At 39.6% G+C, this 21,944-nt stretch overlaps 1 protein-coding gene across 3 annotated transcripts in view; it reads left to right on the top strand.

The window, feature by feature from the left end:
* The window catches only part of EMC2 (ER membrane protein complex subunit 2), a 78,764-nt gene that overhangs the window by 5,960 nt on the left and 50,860 nt on the right, over positions 1-21,944 (top strand). Inside the window, exons 1-2 of one of the 3 annotated variants that reach the window (XM_075582469.1) lie at positions 1,286-1,443; positions 11,695-11,758. In XM_075582469.1, the coding sequence (XP_075438584.1) occupies positions 11,719-11,758 (40 nt within the window). In that variant the 5' untranslated portion in view covers positions 1,286-1,443; positions 11,695-11,718. Of the gene's footprint in view, positions 1-1,285; positions 1,466-11,694; positions 11,759-21,944 lie in introns of those variants that run through there. The other 2 variants (XM_075582470.1, XM_075582471.1) reach the window with 2 other exon arrangements.

The following is a 21,944-nucleotide window of genomic DNA, read 5'->3' as shown; positions in this document are numbered from 1 at the left end:
TCCACTAAGGAGAAATAAGTGTTATATACTGTTTTCCTTATAAGTGTTTCACCTGCTTTGCAATAGCCTTGAGCACACACTTGATATGGGAATCTTTTTAAAACCAAAATCACTGTCAATAACTTTTGCTATTTTTATGCTTTTTTGTTAATGTTTCCAATTTAAATGGTGCCATTGTAACCGGAAACATGTAGAGTAATATTTATTTTGCAGATTGAACAAATAACTGCATTTTTAGCATCCTCTTCCAGCCACCTCTTTCACTACAACTGCACAAGAAAATATATTTTCAAGAAGTCTTGCTATATAACTGTGGTATTTTGCAAAAGCCCTTACAGGCACGAACACATTTTTTTTTCTCCAGAAAGTCTTTTACAACAGATGTATAACTTAAAAACGTTTCTCGTATAAAATAAATCTGCATTGTTGCAAACTTTTTTCCTTTTAATAAAACTGGTCTTATCTTTAGTGATATATTTGAAAAATCTCTCTTCTCTATTAGTTTTACTTTATACTTCACTGATCCACTTTATTATAATACTATTGTATGTAATCTATAGTGAGGTATTTCTAGGAGCACCTTTAAGGTTATCATTTATTTATAATGTGCCAACATATTCCATAGTGCAGTACAATACTGTTTGATGAAAACAATAAAATATGAAGCACTAATAGACATTGTTACAGTAGGTAAGAAGGGCCCTGCCCCAAGGAGCTTACAATCTGTAAGGAAAGGTAAGTGGAAGCAAAATGTACAGGGGTTATATTTTTATTTGATATTATTGCAGGTTAAATATATATATATATACATATATATTTTTAATTTAAATAAAGTATTGTACTATAATAGCTGCTTTATGATTCAAGATCTCGTACAGGTAAAAGTAAAATCACTTTGCACAAACTCTTGTACAAAAAGAACTGAACTGCCAGGTAAGATTTCTGGCACAAAGTCCATAATATAACATCCGTGCGATAAAGCTTACGGGTAAAAGCACAATATATACATTTTCAGGAAGTCTCTGCTTATTACACAGCACCTCACCGCTTATTACACAGCAGGGTATGCGTTACATTGCATACATGGTGTATATAGGATTGTATCGTGTTAATCATTAAACGTTCCTTACTACCCAGTCACATTCAGCTATTATCAGTGTATTGTGTTATTATTCATTGCTGCATTTTCTCAGCGCACAAACCCCATTAACATCCCCCTCTCTCCGTCTCGCCTCACACTGCAACTAGCCCGCCCCTTGTATCACGTGATGCAGCGACGCCGGCAACGCGCTGACGTCATCTCCTGCGGCCGGATGAGCGAGCCTCCAATAGCTCTCCCCTTCCCGCATGATAAGCTGAGCCGTGCGGGTAGTATCAGCCGGGGAGTCCTTGGTGCGCACCTGCTGCTTCCTGATCCGGCGCCCGTACAGCCACTACACACAGGTACAGGGCCTGTCACACACAGGTACAGGGTCTGTCACACACAGGTACAGGGTCTGTCACGGTCTCCAGCCATCCGACATACAGCAGTAACATAAGCAGCCGGATGAGTGTCTGTCGGTTTCACACATACGTTATAATAGGACCAGCGCTGCAAACATGGCATCTTTTAATAGTATTTGTTGTTCTTAAAAATATAAATAAAACATAGGGCATGCTGCTGAAATATGTCCATGATGTGCTTTGTCCAACTCTACAGTCTGCTTAGGTTGATGGGTTTGAGCCCCTCCAGCAATGAATCCAGAGCAGCATTGCACCAGTGGTGTAATGATTCAGTGAAGGGTGACTCTTGGGTCATGTGACTGCAACATCCCTGTGTCAGTGACATAAGGTGCCATCCATGAATGATGTGATGTCTATTCTGTAGTAAACGTACAACAAAACCATGTCATTCAAAAGTTAAACCTAACAGGTTGATTCGCCAGACATTGTTACCGACGAATAAACTAAAGCAAACATTACGATGCTTGCAATGTAACACTTCTGTCATAAATGATATGAAACCAAATAAAGTGTTATGTGCCCCAAGTACTTTGCATCATGTATGTGTAACCTCTCCTTGCCTGGCTCATAATGGAGTTGCAGTTGAGGTAGTGTGGGAAGTGCAGGTGTTGTTGCACAGACTCATTACCTTCTGGCATCCAGGCTGGGTGGTTGTGTCAACTTTTCAGGGTGGTAATAAAGGGCATCAGGAACTTTGTTAGACACAAACATGACAGGTTTAATTGTTAAAGTCGTGTGTACGGAAATCTTCCCCCGAGAACCAGGGAGGCACACGAGGCTTCTGTCACATCTTCAGAATCTCAATAGCGCTAGGAACATGCCCTCCATTATACTCAATGCCAGGAGTTAATTCCAGACACCACTAATGGGGAGTCTGGCATGTGTAAACGTGGGATTACCGGTATAACAAATCCCAATGCGGTTCTCCCCCCCCCAATAACCGCCACCCCCCAGAGTGCGTCCCTGTACTAGGGCCCCCAGGCCATGATACCAACACATTACTTTCCTCCCGCAAGCAAAGGGTGAGAAATGGATCTTCCACACGGTAGTGGTGCTTCTAAAAGATAAGGGGCACTGTTCCCTCACTATGAAAATAAGAAAGGTGACCATACATCTAAATGTAAAGTTGGACACAGGCCGCGCTTATAGCGCCGGAAACACTGATGTCACGCTGCGGTTGCTGGAAAAATCAAATTGCGACCAAACCGTTGCGCCGTCGCGTTGCTCCTACTATAAGCACTCGCAACGGCGTTAATACATTTGTTTTGAAGTCACGTCACTGTCGCCGGCACTATAAGCGTGGCCTTAGAAGAACTACATGCAACAGTGTGAGACCCCATCCTTTTACTCCTGATGTTCTTGGGGCACTCCGGCGGTTTAGGGACCAGCCTCCTATATTCCCATATTTATACCTCATGATGACCTAATAGGGTCACTATAGATACAGGGGGGGTGGTTGGGTTCTTTAGTACATCACACCCCATGTGACAGGGTGAACTCCTAGAATGGAGACAGCTAACTTCTTCTGCTACATTATTTAGCAACAATTATATAAAGGTCACCGTTTCGCAACCACCCAATAGTTAACCCTTTACATAAAATAGTAAGCCCAATAGAGGGGTTACATATGAAACACATTATACATTATGCAGATATTTGCAGAAAACCCAACTGTACTAAATAATTAGAAAATTGCAAACATAAGATCAATGTCAAAATGAACTCCTGTAACACTACGTTCCCCTTTTATGTATTGTATCTCAAGCATAATTCATCGGTACACCTGAGGGACCCAACTGGTGCATGTTATGGGTATCAGGAAAAAAAGACTGAAACAGTCCTATGATCTTAATACGCTCCGGGGGATTACATACCACTTGGTAATGTGTTGGTTGTGCCCAATATTATAGTGGTACTTTACACTATAGTCCTATTTTGTCCGGAGTTGCATTCCTCTTTAATCTATAAAAAAACTATAGCGCTTGATTGGCGGATATTAAAATAAGTAGGTTCAGAAACATGAAGAAGAGGCGAAGTACCGTATCTGCAGCCAACAAAAGTCTGCGACCTCCTAATGCACGAAGGAGCACGCAAACAACATGTAAAATAAGGGTTTAATAAGGAGCGAAAGTCGTAGCAAGGGAAGGATTGCAAAAAACATATCGGTTTGTTGGACCCAGTGTCTATCACAATCAGCTGGGACTCCATGACAGCTGAAATTACACATGATGTACAATGGAGGTGATGTGGCCATAGCTATGTTGCATTCATGTGGTCTAAGATTTTCACTGTTAGTATCTGTATATGACACAATCCTGGTGATCTTGGGAGGTCTGGATGTAGAACAGCAGAGGTCCAAAAAGTGACCTTGGACATTAAAGATGCTAACCGGACTCTAGAGATGGACAATTCAAGCCCTACATTAAATATTTCATGGACATATTTTAGTATCACACTACTTATTTTTTTTTTTTTTTTTTTAAGATGGGAATGAGAAAATACAATAACATTATTTTTCTACAGTAATTATTTATTTTTTGCAAGTTTTTGAATTCCTGGTCCTGTTGTAACATGTACTGTGTGTGAATTTGTATTGGTTCCTACTATGGATCAGGGACCCTTGGTTACAGCACCCAACAGTATGTTTATATTTATATTTGTTTTGTGTTTCGCATAATTATAAACTTGCTAAATATGTGTGCGATCACTGCCAACAGATGGTTTGATCTGTCAGATAAATAAATGGGATCAAACCAATCTGTCTTATTGGTGCCTATGTATCAAAGAAACAATCCTACTAAAAACAAATGATTGTATTCAATAGTTCTTTTGCTGTTTAGTAGTACAGAGATTGATATGTAGCCCACAATAAGAGGTTACAAGATCAGGTCATTTGAAAGATAATTCACACCCTGAGTTACTTTTCTTTAGGTTTAGTTATCAAAATGAAATGGAAAGTGTTTAAAGAGGAACATATGAGTGATTGTTGCCTATTTTTGCATATTTAAATAAATCAATAGATCAAATTACAAGAGAAATGAAGAAAATTAACCAAGTGGTAGGAAATACAATATAAAAACGAATCAATAAAAATATTAAAAATCCCGTATCCTGGAGGAGAAAATGGTGTAGTGAGGCAATTTACAGCAAGAACATAGGGCAAAATAATCAATCGGGATGTAATTGAATACAAAAGGAAGCAATACTTCAGAGGAATACTTAAATTAGTTTTTATTTTGTTTTAATATACTAGAAGGTATATTTTTTTTAAAGGCATGAAATATGGAAAAAAGAAGCTTATTAAGTGTGTGTGTGTGTGTGTTTATTTGTGTACATCTCTCTTGTCCCCATGACAGTACACACAATGGGGTTTATGCACCTCTTTCCTGCGTTGTAGTCACCTTAGTCACAGCAATTAAAGGCTCCTTCCACCAGAGATCCCCAGTCATGTTGTTCCTACCTGCATGTGTAGACGTCTCTCACATGAGAGAAACGAGATGATATTGAAAGTTACCTGGGCACTCGGAGGTATACCAGCAACCTCTGAGCGAGGTCTGATGCATCCCTGGATAGCCTGGTCCCTCTACAAACACGGACACTAGTTGACCCTCCTAATAGAGGCTGATGCAGCCTCTGTAGTCTGTGTACAGTCTGTTCCAGTAGAACACACCTCTGATCGAGGTCTGAGACATGTACTGTATATTCTTTGTACTGTATATGCCATTATTTTGATAAATCTTCATATATTGTACTGTATTTTCCTGTTTCCCACATGGCAGTTGGTACTAATTGGAATTGGTTTCTCCCTCTCAGGAGGACAGGAAACTCCTGCAGGGACCTGATATATAAGCCCCTCTCTTTCCCTGCAGAGGCAGTATTTTCCTGTCCTACAGCATAGCTGGTAGTGTTTATTTTATTAAATTGGGACTCACCAGTACTGTTAGTGTAGTTCAATCTGGAGTGGTTGTCAGCCTTTTCGCTCTTGCAGAAGTATTGTCTGGAACAGATAGCCGGAGGCTCTGTGGCGAGCAGAACACTGCAGAGGCATCTGTGAATGCATGGTTGGGGTAGTCACTGGATCCCCCTGTGAGCAGGAAGCAGAGAAACGCAATCCCTCTTAAAGAGCCAATGACACCCTGACGTCACGCACAATGGCACAATGCGGTCCCCACCATAGTTGTTAAAGTGACAATACCATCTAATGGTACCTGATCTTCCTGAAGTGTTTCTGAGGACTGCTTCTTTCGTACTTCTGAGGAGACTGCTATTTCGCACAGAATGATTATGGAAGCTGATTAAGGCAAAGGGTCGCTGCTATCCCAAGTCCCTTGGTAATAAATTGATTAATATAAAAAAGTGACTAACAATGGAGTGAAGATTGTTTTCTGAATGCTCTATCTTTGATGCATGGGGTTCAGTAAAAGTCTCCCAAAACAACCACTGACCCTTTTACTGCATAAGAGGAAGGAAGCTAAACAAAAGCCAGGATATGGGTGACTTGTAGTAAGCCAGGATATGAGCTGCTTGTAGTAAGCCAGTGCTCGAAGCAAAGGCATTATGCAAACAGTTCTTAAATCGGTAGCCATGGGCTCAGTGATCAGGTTTCTACTCTCCTATCCTGGATGAAAGATAAGGTCTCTCACATGATGGAATCAACTGTTTCAGAACAGAAGAGTTCAAGGTCCCAGACAAGCCTGGATAGGGGAGGAGCATCTTCATTGGAGTAGTCTGACGTACTACAGCAGTACGTGGAAGGAGAGTATGGTGAGTGATTGTGAAGTATTAAACGGAGTCTGAATTTCATTTAATTAAAGCCAGACGAGAGGTCCTAGAGCTGAAGGATCCAGAGGATGAGCGCATAAAAGGAGAAACTTTTCCAAAGCTCTCAGAGGAAGGCAAAAAGTTTCCATTACGTTCAGTTATAAAAGAAATGATAGAGGCTGAATGGAATCAGCCTGATAAGAAATTGGTTGCCCCAGAGACTTTTTCTGTGATATATTTCTTTCACAAAAGTAAAAAAATTGGGAAAATTCCACGGAGGTGGATGCTTCAATCGCCCATACTGCAAGAAAAACCATATTACCAGTGAAGGATGCAGTGTTTTTTACATGAGACAATCGAGCAAAGGATTGAGCATCCTGAAGAAATCCTTTCTGGCAGCGCGTCTCTTTCAAACCTGTAGTGGCAACAGCTTCACTTTCCAGAGCCATAAGAATGTTAGTAGGCAATCTGGAAAAGGCTTTTAAAAGCGGTGTCAAGAGAAACTGTATTCGATCGGCATCAGAAATCAAGATGGCGATCGATAATATCGACGAAGCATCACTGAACGTAGTGCGCATGTTGGCAAGAAGTATGGGCAACAAGAAGAGTGCTGTGGCTAAGACATCGGATTGCAGATTAGACTTGCAACAACACCTCTGGTTCTTTTCCCTATGAAGGTGAATTTCTGCTTGGGAGAAAACTGGACCCCATAATAGGTAATGTATCGGGGAAAGTGTCTTCTTTCTTGGGAAGTAAGACGATCTACAATTCTTTATGCCTCAGCAAGACAGAATGTCTTTGGAGACTAGCAAAATCATATTGATCGGGAAAGGCCTTTGGCTTGACAAACATCGAGAGGGGGATTAAGTTGCCTTTTTCTTGGCACCAAGGAAAATAATCTTTTCAGAGAGGCAAGTTTGCATGAAACAAGGCTAATCAATTATTACTGTACAAAGTAACAAAACCGATGCATCTTTTTAGAGGATAATAGTCTTGTTCTTTCGGGTCAAGAAGGCATCTAGAGCGTGGTATTGGATCTCCGGGAAGTAAATGTTTTTTTCTACATAAGAAAATTCAAGATGGTGCCTGAATAATGTAATTCAAGAAGTCAAGCCCAGGGATTGGTTAGTCTCCATGGATTTTAAGGGTGCAAACATGCACATGCATGGACCAGGTATGCACGAGCACCACACACATTTGAGATTTGCTGTAAATTGCAAGCATTAACAATATACCTCCCTTCCGGTCTCCTTGGTGACTTCTCCCCGAGAACCGCACCAAGATGTTGGTGGCATTAAGTGCTGAACTCAGAAAGCAAATGAATTCAGATCTACAGTAGCCTTACCTAGACGAGCTGCTAATAAAATCTCAACAGAGATATTTTGATACAGAATACGCAGAAAAGTGATTGTTTTCCTGGAGCAGCACGTATGGATAATAAACTCCCACAACAGTCACTTCATCTCAGTCCCTAACGTTCCTGGGAGTTATATTCCAAATGGAACTTCAAAGGGTCTATCTAAACCAAAACAGAGTGGAACAATTGGCAATACAAGCCACAACGATAAGAAAATCACTGCAAGAGACTACAGAAACTTGCTGGGGAAATTTGCTTTAACTCTTCAGGGTTATAGAGTGAACCAGACTACATATAAGGTCCCTCCAGAAAAATGTGTGGATCAATGGGACAAAGCTCCAAGGTCCTTTCACCAAAGCATATGTCTATATCCCTCAACTAAGCGGGATGTAAAATAGTGCGATAACCGGCAGAAACCAGAGGACACATTTTTCTCTCCAGGAAGAAACCTGGTTAACTAACACCACTGATGCCACCAAGTCTGGTTGGGGAGCACATGTGGGAACCTTGTTTGCACAAGCAGTTTGGCCCAAATCCTACAGCAACTTATCAGCAAATATGCTAGTTAGGTGTTTGGGGGGGGGAGGGGAATAACTACAAAAAACTTGTGAAGACTAACTTCAGGGCACAAATATAAGAATAGAATCCGACCAACCGCACAACGATAAAATACATTGTGAAGCAAGGGGGAACCAGAAGTGCAAAGCTTCTAGCTCTGGCAACATCAGTTGTTTTTTGGTCCGATTGCCATCTCAATATTACAGCAGTTCATAGTCCCGGACTGCACAATACGATTGCCAATGTCCTAAACCGAACGATCATCCACCTGGGACAATGGGAACAGGATTGTCAAGTATTTCACCAGTTCCTGCTTCGGTGGGGACAACCCCAAATAGATCTTATGGATAGACATCAAAGCATAAAGGGTGAATATTACTACTCGAAGTCCTCCAACTATCTTGCCAGCCATGTAGATGTTTTTAGTTCCCATTCGAAATTCGATCTAACATATATTTCCCATCGATATGTCTTGTAACAAAGATCCTAAGAAAGATAAGAGGCGAGGTAGTAGCAATAATGGGTTAGGAAAATACACATCAATTTTGTTTTTCAATCTTTCCTCTGTCACCGTGGTTGAAATTCTACAGGCTGTGTTTAAGAAAAAGAATGTAAGTGGCCAGTGCTTCAACAACAGATTAGTCCCATAGAACCATATCTCTCCGCCTGGACCTCTGTACTGTGACTGGGCATTAATACAGCATCCCTTGCAGGGGACAGGGACTAGTACCTAGTGCCCACTGGCACACACATATGTAGTACATAAATTGCCCCATAAGATGACTTATATAATAGCATGAACCCACAGGGGTAACTCACTGTTCAGCTTCCTCTCGGATCCTCCAGTGCGGTCCTATTGCGGCTCCAAACGGCGTGCTGATCCACCAATAAGTTGAACAAAAAGCAGAAAGAAAAAAAGGCAGCGCACTGCCAAAAAAGCAGGAGGAGGCTCACAAGTACAATAAAAGGGTTTATTCCATAAAAGGATCAAACATCACCCCCAGACAGCACCAAAAAACACCACACCAACGCGTTTCGGGCCGTGTGCCCTTTATCAAGGTGTACGTTTAAAAGTCCAAGTGATAGCTTTGTCTGCTTTATTATAAGAAAATAGCATCAGATTAGTGCTGAAATTGCTACAGGCGGTCAGACACCTGAGATATCGAAGAAAATATATAGTACCAATCTGGGATCTTTCACTATTATTAGATGCTCTAGTAGATTACCCATTCAAATCATTGCAGCACGTATCGTTAAGAGTAGAAGACAGGTTTTGTTTTGTAGCAATGACATCTGCCAGAAGAGTGGAGGAATTGCAGGCTCTCTCGTGCAGGGCACTTTTTCTCGCTTTTCAGTAGGACAAACCTGTATCGCGTTTCCTCCTAAAAGTCGTCTTCTCGTTTCACCTCAATCAAGAGTTAATTCTGCCTGAATCCTGCTAATTCTAAAGAGGCGAGACTACATAATTTAAGGTATGGCGTTTGAAGGTAGATTTTACTCAAAATACAGAAAATTGGAAGGATTTTTAATCACAGAAGGTCCTAGAAGAGGTCAGCAAGCCTGAAGGACAGCCATATCACGATGGATTACTTAAAGCAGCAGTTCAAGCAATATCCTACATGTGTTTTTTTTTAATAAACCAGTTCTATAAGAAAATACTTGTAGCATTTAAATTAAAAAAAAAAATGTTTTAAAGACATTTTTAATGTTTCTAATGTAGGAAGCATTTCCAAAGTGACAGCCCCTTTCCCCTTCTGATTGGCTCTTGCTCTTGAGACCCGGCCTCTCTCTAGTAGTGAACCAATTGTATCTAGTAACTGCCCAGTCAATCATATTCCAGGAACTACATTGCCCAAAATGCTGTACAAGAACTGAATTAAATAGCCCTGAGCTAGCGATTGATTACAGGAGAACAGATCGATCTGCAGCTTAGCTATTCACTTGTCAGTGTGCAAATTGTATGGATGCACATATGGAATGGGGAAAACAAAAAATATATATATTTTTTGTAAAAAACGGCAGCTTGAAAGTATTAATCTTGCCTATAACCTTGAAGGCAAACAGGTTCCGCATGGAATAAAGGCACATTCGACCAGAGCAGTTTCTACCTAATGGGCATTCAAATCCAAGTCCAACGCAGATTTGTGAAGCTGCATTCTGGTCCTCGTTCACACTTTTGTAATATACAGTACTACAAGCTGGATGTACAAGCCTCAGCTGAAGTAAGCTTTGGCAGGAAAGTTCAGGAAGTGATTGTATAAACCATTAACTGAAAATTGTGTATCCTTGTTTGTCTCACATTGGCCAAGCTTTGGTATATTCCAATTAGTACCCACCGGAATGGGACAATTGGTTGCGGCCATTTCTCAGCGTCCAAATGGCCGCCGGCACTTTTCCGCTGGAATCCCCTCCGTCTGCCGCTTCTAAGGTAGGGGTTTAATTAAAGTGGTTTTAGCGGTTAGGGCTTAGGGTATGGGGTTTTAGGGTAAGGCACTTACCTTAGCGGCGAAGTGGCCGGTGGCAGTTTCTGGTGGCGGGGTGATTCACGGCGAAGGGCCGGCGTCCAAATGTCCTAGACCGCTTCCCACTGGCACGCGGGGAACTGTAAAATAGAAAATGTACTCAGTTTTCCGTCATTTTCTTTTCCTGTACTCCACTAATCGCAGTGGGTTACATAATTACCTCCCTGTAATTAACGTATATTAGTTGTTCTAGCTATGGGAGAAACCGAAGACTGCCTCTGCAGGGAAAGGGAGGGGCTTATATACCAGATCCGTGCCGAAGTTTCCTGTCCCACCTACGCAGAGGGAGGAGCTAATTCCCAATTAGTACCCACTGCCATTAGTGGAGTACAGAAAAAGAAAATTACAGTGAGCTGAATAGATTTTCTATTGTAATTTTCCTTTTTCTCTTTCACTGCACTATTTTTGTATATTAAATTAAAAATATAGTATTTTTTTGGGGGGGGGCTTTAATTGAACTGTACACAATTTGAAGAGTAATTGCATTTTCGGCACATTTTGCTATAATAGGTTTGTATGTGCTAATGACGTATTTTACTTTTTAAACGGGGACCAAGGACCCTAGCAATTAGACTTTATTTTTATCTTTGTGGCAGCGATTTTTAGATGTGTATATTGTTTTGGATTGAGTGGGAATATTACTCATGCCTTTTGTATTATCTAAAAATAACATTTGAATTACAGATCATAATGGCAGTTGCAAAAAGAATCTAAACACTAAAAGATGAATTTATCTATTTATATTATAACAAATACAATATCTAGGCCTATATTCACTAAGTGCTGCTTCCTAAGGCTGCGTTCAGGGCCAGAATACACCATATATCCTATTTAAGTGTATGAGCCAGAATGTATGTTATATCAGGCATTCCAAATCTTAAGCAAGAGGAAAAGAAAGTTTATTTAGACACATTAACGTTTCGCCTCCCTGTGGAGTCTCTCTCAAGTGTTTTTTATTAGGACATTGTGAAGTAAATAGTCTCTCTCTTGCAGGAAGAAGAGAACCAGAATAATAACATGGCGAAGGTATCAGACCTGTATGATGTGACCTGGGAAGGTAAATAACGTGTGTGTAGTTGGAGCCACCTCTGGAGAGCAGTACCCGTGGCCTATTTTCTCTGCTTCTCTTGAATATTGCTCACTCTTGCTCTGGCCTCTCTGCTATTAACTGTTTTGCTTGTACCTCGCTTATACAGTCACTACCCCTTTCTACCCCAAACCCACTAAGTGTATATATGTATACACACACACACACACACACACACACACACACTTATCTGATAAGAGAGTGCAAAAACCGCCTCCAATGGTGTAGGATGAAATAATTGTTTTCTTCCTTGTAAAATACACAAAATGGTGCTTATTCAGTGAACTTGATATTAAAAGAGCAGTCTTGTAATCCTGCGTGCGGCCTCCTGCATGGGAAAGTGTGTGTCCCCTCGCTGTGTTGTCTTCCACGCGGAAAACAACACGTGGGTTTTGGTGCTGCGATGCGGCGAGGATTAACAAAGCCGGGCGACATCACTAGGGACTCGGTGATGCCAGTGTGGTCCTTAATTCCTCCTAAGTGTTTCTCCATGACTTGCTTCCTCATTTCAATGTGATGGTGGAGTCTAAACTCCGGGATTTAAATGATATCAATGGTAGGCTGTGTGTTTTCTGACTAAATTCTGCTATTAAGTAAGGGTCTATCATTCACCCCCTAAAATAATCAATACTCCTTTGAACTATTCATTGATCTACACATATATCCTCACATTTGCGTTAAATAAAAAAAATTCTAAGCAGAGTGACACTAGACTCCTTTTGAGCATATAGAGAATTTGAACAAAAATGGTTTTGGCAATAGCTCACTGACCTTGCAGATTTGGAAAGAGGATAGGAATATAATCCCAGCGAGGAAATAGGCCATACTACTACTCTAGATAAACAAAACCTCGGCATTCAAACCAACAATTACTCGGTGAACACAAATAATTCCAAATTTTATCCCCTCCAATCACAAGGCGATTAATGTATGTACAGTATTTCAACTCATGTAATATTGGTTTTATTTTACTATGGAATACATCACTTTCATTTATACGCATAACATATTTTAAATTAAGAATGCATATATAAATATTACAAATGTATGAAACGGTTATGTAATCTGGGAAATAGCTAAAAAGTTACGTTCAAAAAGAAACCGTATCTAGCAACAGATATTTAAATTCCATTACATGGACTCCAAGATCATCCTGTTGTGAAATGCGTTGGTGGAATTAAGGACCGCAGCAGCGGTGCCAACAGTGACTGTTTCCGGCTCGGGGAATCCTCGCCACATCACGGCACCGTGGGACGCCACATTGAAAGGTAACAATGGGAGGGACAAGCTTTCCAACAGAGGACGGAAGGGACCGCACCCAGAACTACAAGACTGGTCTTTTAATACCAAGCTTATTAAATGGCCTAACTTACTACCAAACTAAGGACAAACAAATACCTCTGCTGCTTGCTCACCAAAAGACTGCTTTGAACTATTCATTTATTGATCTATTTTTTTATCTGCATTTTCGCAACACTTATTTTTTCCTATTAACTATTTTGGTCTTGTACTTTTTGTTTATATTTTCATGGCTTTTAGTAACAGTACTGGTTTCTTCTAATGTACTAAATTCTATTTTGTATTTCTTGCGTATGCCAAGTATTACTTCACATTCACTAGTTAACCGTTTTCTTTGTACTGCACATACAATCAGTATATACCCTATTTTGTACCTTCTTTGGTTTATTTTCTAATTATTCTGCACCGAAACCAACACTAATACTACAAGCTTACTATAGTGAGTCCATAGGTATTTTTTTTGCTTTTTGCCAGGTGACACTGATCCTCTGCATTTACCTCTATATGAAGTCACTATTATTCTTACCTTTCCCCATTAGCTGCTCCCTACTTCTTTTATTTATTTATTTTTTAACTCCAATAACATGTCTTTCTATCATGGCTTCATCCATTCCTGACTTGGTTTTCTTACATGCCATATTATAATTGCCCCCTCTATTTCCTTCTGTAGTCCCTTCCTCCTTATCTCCACCCTATTACCACTACTGTTGCCTTGCTGCCCTCACTTTTTATTGCCAGCCTTTACAATTATCCACAGTTTCCTCTACTCAATCACCCTTCCCTTTTTTTTTTTACTTTTAAAGGATCAGTTTCAATCTTGTTGTATAAAAAAAGTACATTTCAGTTTTCCTCTGGTCCATTTACTGTAATTTATAGGCTCTATTATATATTGTACTTTCACACTATTTAAACTAGTAATGTGAATATCATTAATCAAAGATCATCCAAAAAGAAAGACTTATGGGTGTTCAATCTTCCTGCTAAACGGCTCATCATATGAACATGTAACTTCTATTAGTTCACTTTGCAATCCTCTGCAGACGGCCAGAAAACAACCTCATGCAAAGAAATAACTTGGAGTCTGATTGGCTTCCCTTCACAAATCTAGCTATGCTAATAGTAAATGTTGGCTGCCTGAATTGGTTGGGAAATGAATGGTGTGTTGAATTTCTTAGGGGCCTCTGAATAGTGAGGTGTTTCAGTCGAGTATTTTCTTTACCCTTGGTCCACTCAGTCCTTATTAGAGAGCCAATAAAGATAAGGGGGGAAGTGACATATATTTCTGGCTGTACTACCACTTTCTGAACGTGTTGTGACATCACACATTTGGGAACAGCCAAAGGAAATCAAACCTCTCCTAAATCTCAGCTGACAATGTTTACATAAAAACTTTAAAACTTGTAAACATACTTTTGGGTGTCCTGTTTGGGTAAAAAAAAAAAAAAAGTCCTCCCAATCAACCTGATGTACAGTAATTCCTTACCACTGTCCCTGGCATTTATTCACTTTGATCCGGCAAGGAATTGGCCCTTTAACTATCAGTCATGTTGTCCCCTTAATCATTGCGATGTACAGTTCCAGCAGGATTGGAATGATTCAAGGCAAACAGGAACCCCAACACACTCTAACTGCGCCTCTGAGATCAGATGCATTGTAATTTTTTCTGTATTTTGTACAATTTTCAAATGCCCTGAAAATTGCAGTGAACACTTTTCTAACGATGCCCGCGGAACCCTGGTTGGACACACTGTTGGAGTATGCTGGCAAGGCATCTGTCCATCTCCTCATCTGTTTGAAACTCTCCTCCCATCTCTCCTCTATGCCTCTGATACCAGGTTCAACTTATTTAGGTTATACTGCCTGGTGAGTCCCGTTCCTTGCGTGTTCTTAGAAACCAGATCATTTAATAACGGCAAGAAAACAATACAAGCACACTGTAATGCAAAAAATATATATTTTTGCAGCATCGTGCAAAACATTTCTCAGTCCCCATAGAAACCATCACCAGGACCAAAATATTGTTGTTTTACATGACTTATAATACTATATACTATATTTGTAAATGATGATTCTGTGTGCTGTATGCATTGCTACATGCACGTTTTTCCTTGCACTGCGTTTAAAACGATATTTTTTTTTGTGCATACACCATTCTGTAAATTTATAACATTTTGTAGAATACAAAATCTTGCATAAGCTGAAGGGACTGTGAATTGTCTACCAATGTGACAAATAGCTATAATATCGCAGTAGCCAGTATTTTAATAGTAGACTAAAAAACAAGATGTGAAGAATAGCTTTGCAAGTCAATGCTTGACAATCTAACTGTGAATAGTACAGTATTGGCTGTCCTGGTGTATAAAAAATGAGTTGTTCATTTCCTGTGTCGGAGTCCATAACTACGAAACCGCAGGTATAAAGCGGCACTGATGATGGATTGGTTAATAAAGCAGTATTACAAAATCATGGCAGTCATTAGGATACTTAAACGAAAATTGTTGTAGTTTTTCTACCTTCCCTCCTAAAAATAATAAATCAAATAACACTTTTCACAATAAAACATGTTTACAGATAGTCATGTTTGGGGGACTGATATATACTATACAAAAGTATGTCTATAACAATTTATTTTTTATTTATTTTTTTTGCATGGCTGCATCTTAAAAATCAACAACACTAAGATTTCCACAGTCATTTTATGGGCTTTGTAAATGGTGTATAATAAAAGAAAATCTGAAAAATTATATTCCACTTAGAAAGTTTAACGCTACCAGAAGTATTACTGCTTTACGACAGTTTTTATTTCGCTTGGCCAGTGATTTCTATTGTATTCTCAGGAATATTCCATCTTAATTCGGGGAAACAAAAAAAAAACCCATCATTCTCCTTTTTGTTTTGTCATTTCAGATGTTCTCGAACGTAATTAAAGGCTTACGTTTTTGATGAACAAAACGTTATTCTTTGTGATATACGATGACGGTTTAATAAATATCACACTTTACTAGAATAGGGTACTGAAGCGGTGCCATATAGCTTTCTCACAAACAGATGTTAAAAATAAATTGTTCATACATGTATTTCCTTTATTAGCTCTTCATTGCAGCAATAATTCTTTTATCCGTCACTTTCCCTTTCAAGAAATTCTTTGAGAAATATTGTAGTGCCATTAGTTTGAGAAGTTAGAAGCTCTTTGAGCTAGAAATCTGGTTTGTGTTTATCATGTGAGGCTTGGGTTTATTTTGTTAGGCAAATGTGAACCCTAATTTATGTCGTTATGAATTATTATGCAAGGAGATTGTTTAAACCCTTTGGTGCCAGAGGGTTTGCGACACCTGAACGCCTTGTGCCGGCAAGCCTGTGGCAATCACGTTTCTGCTCTTTGGGATCGATCACAATTGCGACGCCACTGGTGTGAATGGAAGAAGAGTCCTCTCCTGTTCCTTGTCTGCTCAAATTGCATTGAGCACTCCACGGGAAACCAGAACATGATCTCCCATAGACCTCAGCCATAGTGGAAGCGTTGGCGCGGGGCATGCTCGCCTGCAGCGGGAGAGATTTCCTGTCCTGCAGGCAGAGGCGGGGAGGGAGGGGGGGGCGCGGCCATTATGTCACGGAGTTCGTTAGCCTAGTCGTCACGCGGGAAATTAAAACTTTTATTGCGTGAAGCACCGGTCGACCCGTCGCGCTTGTGCTCGCGCACACACTATACACAAATACATTGGCGTCCTAGTGTTTGTTTTCTGCGCGAGCGACGTCGCTTGTACCGTCTCCTGTACTATGGACGCAGCCATAGAAAACGAGCAATAAGACGCAGCTACTTCGTCATAGGGCCCTTGAAGGGATTGCGGTAAATCACTGGTAAGATTGCAGCAGGGGAGTAGGGTGTTAAGTAAATTCTGTATTTAAAAGAAAAAAACAAAAAAACAAACACTGCCTCCGTGTGGTAAAAGAAGGTGCACTAGGGGAAATAACAGATCCATAGACTGCAAAAAAACACCCCCTAAAGAGAGTAGGCAAAGGAAAATGGCCTCCAATTGCATGCACACTTGACTTTTATCTGATAGCTTATATCAGAGTAAAGTAAGAAGCCCCCAAGTTTAAATATCATGGGGAATGGAGTCCTTCACATTTGAGAACGAAGACATACTTGATGTAAACTGCAATTGTGATTCAGCAAAATATCACACTTGGCAAATACATATTTCAGATTAACTCCTCGATAGCCTCACTGATGCATGCCTCTATATCAGTCTTTCTCAACCAGGGTTCCTAGGAGCCCTTGGGTTCCCCGGGCATACCTACAAGGTTCCCTGCAATTTTCTGGTCATTTGAAAATTGTATTAAATACAGGAGAGTTTACAATGCAACTGATCACAGAATTAATATTAGAGATGATTTGGGGTCCCTCAGAATTTCACTTAGGATTCTTTAGCCAAAGGGTTGGAAACCACTGCTCTAAATGATCCAGTGTAACCTGTAACCACTTGACACATATTATATGTACTGATAATTCTTTAGTTGCTATTTAGTAGGCTCTGGCACAAGTCTTTTTGAGCCCTGTCCCCTCTCCTCGGCAGTGAAATAGCATTTGAATTTAACAGGAGGCTGTATCTGAGGTGGAAGCTGTAACAATAAACAGTGTTACCCTGAGTAAAATAAGGATCTATTGTAGCTGTTCCATTTCACTAACAGAAGGATTGATTCAGCTGCCGCCATTTATTTAGCCCCCAGAGCAGGATATTCACAGATCGATCACTGGAGAATGGATTGATCGGCAGCTTAGGTAATTACCGTATTGGCCTGAATGTAGTGCTATGTTTTTTTCCTAAAAATGTCCTTCCGAAAACTACTCGTATTATATGCGCAGCCTAACACCTTTTATTTTTCATGTAGAACACCTTCAAAACTTTAGGGTCGTATTATGTGCGAGGCCGTACTATATTTGGGCCAATACGATAGTTTTCATTAAAGGTAATCAAATGCTGCATATATTAAAACGAAATGCTTAAAAATGTTTTTTTAATGACCGCTTAGAATGCGGCTTTAACTAGCTGTGTGATCGTAGCACATTTAGTTGATTTAATAGTATTGAGTTCTTTATTTTTAAATCATATTGTTGAATAAAGTTTGGTTTTAAACCATTTCATACACCACTTTTTGAAGGGAAGTTTTTCAATCTACCTTCTCAAACCATTATTAGTCCAATCCGGATGCACCAAGTGTGTCTTGGTAAATCAAATTTGTAAGACTCTTCATTCCCCTTGACATTTAGTCTTGGGGATTCTTACTTTACTCTTCTATAAGATATCAGATAAAAGTCAAGTATGCATGCAACTGGGGCCATTTTCCTCCCTCTACTCTTTTTGGGGACTTTTTTGTGTAGTCTAAATTTTGTATTCTCCTAAAACCTAGTTTTTGACCTAAAAACTACCAGAAATTTGTTTTTGGTCACTAACGTTCTTTTATTTAAGCTAATAATATATCTTGAAGGAAAACGGTCATGGCTGTTCAATCAATACTAACCTTCTTTACTTGTCCCTGCTATAACTTGCATCTTATTTCTCCTTTCTGTACCCAACGCATCTAAATTTCCTTATGATTCTGTGTACTTCAGTTGTTATAGTGCGCACTTATGTTATACGGTAATGTATGCAAGAGGCTGTCGTTGGCTTTCCAGACAGATCTTTCAGTTTATACTTTCCACATTTATAGTACATTTTGTGGTGGAATATCTGTTGCATTGACCTGTTTGTACCCTGCATACCGTATGCGCGGAACCTTCTGGCAGTACAATGTCATAAAATACAATAATTTTTTTTTTTTTACACATTTTAATGTAAACGTTTATTCTCAGAGTGCTAAATTTAAGACGGCAATCCTCTAACTTGCCTTTGATGGATCTCTTTTCCCTTAATTTTTTTTTTTAAAGCTGTTGCAAAATCCTTTTGCTGGTGTTTTTTTCCCCCATTAAGTTGATGCTTCAGGGGTTAACATAGCTACAGTTGGCGTTTAAAAATACAGTATACTGTGTTTATGACCGCCAAGACTTTTCCTGGGTCTGTGCAGGTCTTCAAAGAGGATTTAGTCCCCCCCCTCCAATTATCATGGATGTGTTGTTTAGAAGGTCATAAATAATAACCAGAGACGACTCTGTCAGCCTCAAAGAAAACTAAACGTTCGTGAATAATTACTGGTGCATTCCAGAGAGGTGACACAAAGGGTACGCTTTCATTGGAAGACTTCATTAAAAATCAAAATGTCATGTGTTGTCAACTACTGTACATACTAAGAGTTACATATCTGTAATGGTGGCAGAGAGTCGCATGCAATGAGACCACACACTGCATGGGTAAGAGGTGCCAGGGACAGATATCCATTTGTCACTCAAATTTCGAATCAAGACTGTCATGATTTGTCTTGTTACTGTCATGACCGCCTGAATTAATTGATGATTCTCACATGTCTAAGTAGTAGAGCAGGAAATTATAAGTGCTTTTATATATTTAGGTAAAAAGCTTGAATGTCATTTGGTAGAAGTTTCCCCCCCCCCATCCCTCCTCTGTCGTAAAACAGTCAATCTCGCAGCTGATTTTCAACAGGGATGGGCTTATGTTGTTCCAATGCGTAAAACATAGTACATAAGACTTAGCAAGGTATTATGAAAATCAGGTTTTAATACAGGTGTGTTTTGGACCAAACACGTGATTTCTCAAATCTACTACGCAAATGACATCTCTTGGAGAAAATCCTGACATATGGTAACGTAATGTGGACTAACAGCTGAAATTGTTAGTCCAAATAAAAAAATGTATCACCTAATACTGAAGAACTCATTTATTCTGCACTATCGCAACTGGACTAACACGGCTATTTCCATATATAGATATATCATTTAATAAGTGATGCTTTGGGGCTCTGAATTAACTATTGCACGCTCTGGAGCGTGTGCTTACATTTTCAGACACATTTTGCTACAACATATTTTTGTATTTAAGTGCATAGTTTTTTTCTATAATTAACAGAGACTTGTTGAGACCCTGGTAGATATATTAATTTACATATTTTATTTGCACAATTCTTCGGTGGTGGAAGCATATAGATTGCAATTGAGTAAGGGATTAATATTAACCCATCGAAAGTATCTTGAGGAGGAAAAAGGTGAATTGGCTAGAGTCGCCCTGATTGCATATCTAACCCATATTAACCCTGGTTGCATATCTAAGTCACCTGCTCACTTGTGTGCTGTTGGTGGCAGATGGCATATGGCGACTAATTGAATGAGTAGAGTGGTAATTTTGAGGGACCTTTGCGAAGGTGAAAAGTGGGGCAGCTTGCAATCTCTGTATTAACTCTTGTCCCGTATGCAGGTCACGTTCTCACTGGTTTGCCGTACGTGACAGTGGTAATATTTTTTCCACTAAAAATATTATAGGATCTTCTGCTGGTATACATTCAAATGTTTATGTATCTCATCACACATTTGTAGAAAGTTATGTTAACTGAAAAAATGTCACAAGGCTCTAATCTTTCAACATGTTTTCTCAACGATTTGTATTATTTTAAGAACTAAAAATGTATCCTATATTTTTTTTTTTAAGTAGCAAGCTTTTTATGGAAGGAGTCACCAGAGCTGAACAGCTGCAATAAACGTGATGGAGTTCGCCTCCTCTCCTGGTTCCTGAGAATTAATTTTGAAATTCCCTTACGAGTACCAGTTTGAGAGCAACAATATGGCAACTAGGGTCTGCTTCATTCTGGTGGCCAATAGAAAGTTGTTGCATCTTCTTAAGAGGGCATTACAGCTTCTGATTGGATGATCATGCAGCTATGTTTGTTTTTCAGTGCAAGTATTGGCAAAAGTAGACCATTAACGGTCTCTGCAAATAGTCTTTGAATTTTAAGTGCTGGGTTTCTGTTCCAGGGAACTCTGGATCACACACAACAAAAAGTTTGTCATATCATGAGTTTATGTATTTTAATCAATCTGGTGTTTCGGGGGTTAATGTGGTTAACGTTTGTTTAAAAAATACAAAGTAATGTTTTAGGACTGATAGAATCTGGAGGTACTGGCATCTTTTTGCCAGAGAGGGGTTTTATTTATGGCCCCTCTGACATCCAAATAAACAGGACACTTTGAGGTACTTTCAAAAGCATTCTCTGGACGGTTCTGCAAGGTTCAGGGGGCGTGACTATGAAAGTATTCCACAAAAGAATGAATTTCTTAAAACTGAGGATATCCAGTGATAACCTTTGTTAAAGTATAACGTCCAGATATCTGTAATTGTAGGAGATGCATGCAATAAGACCACACACTACATGGGTAAAAGGTGCCAAGGACAGATATCCATTTGTCAATCAAATTTAGGACCAAGACAGTCAAAATGAGTCTTGTTACATCCGTCATAATCGCCTAAATCTATGGCTTTGACTCACTTGTGTCTAAGTATTAGATGAAGGAAGTTATGACTGCGTTTATACATTAAGGCAAGACATGAAATATCTTTTTTTAGGAGGTTTTTGTTCTCTGTCGTAAAACCGACAACCCAACCGAAAACAGACAATCCAACAACAGCGTGGGCTTATGTTGTTTCAATGGTGAAAAATAGTACATAAGTCTTAGGTATTATGAATGTATGTATGTCTTTATTTATATAGTACCATTAATGTTCATAGCTCTTCAAAGCAGTAATACACGCAACAATCATATAAATAATAAATAACAAATACTACAAATAACACAATGGGAAGAAGTGCTTCAGGCATAAAAGTAACATTTAGGAAAAGGAGTCCCTGCCCCGAAGAGCTTACATTCTAATTGGTAGGTAGGAAGAACGTGCAGAGACAGTAGAAGGGTGTT

The sequence above is a fragment of the Ascaphus truei genome, chromosome 2 (assembly GCF_040206685.1).
Source record: "Ascaphus truei isolate aAscTru1 chromosome 2, aAscTru1.hap1, whole genome shotgun sequence".
NCBI classification, from domain to species: Eukaryota; Metazoa; Chordata; class Amphibia; order Anura; family Ascaphidae; genus Ascaphus; species Ascaphus truei.
This window is presented reverse-complemented; position numbering and strand designations above follow the sequence as displayed.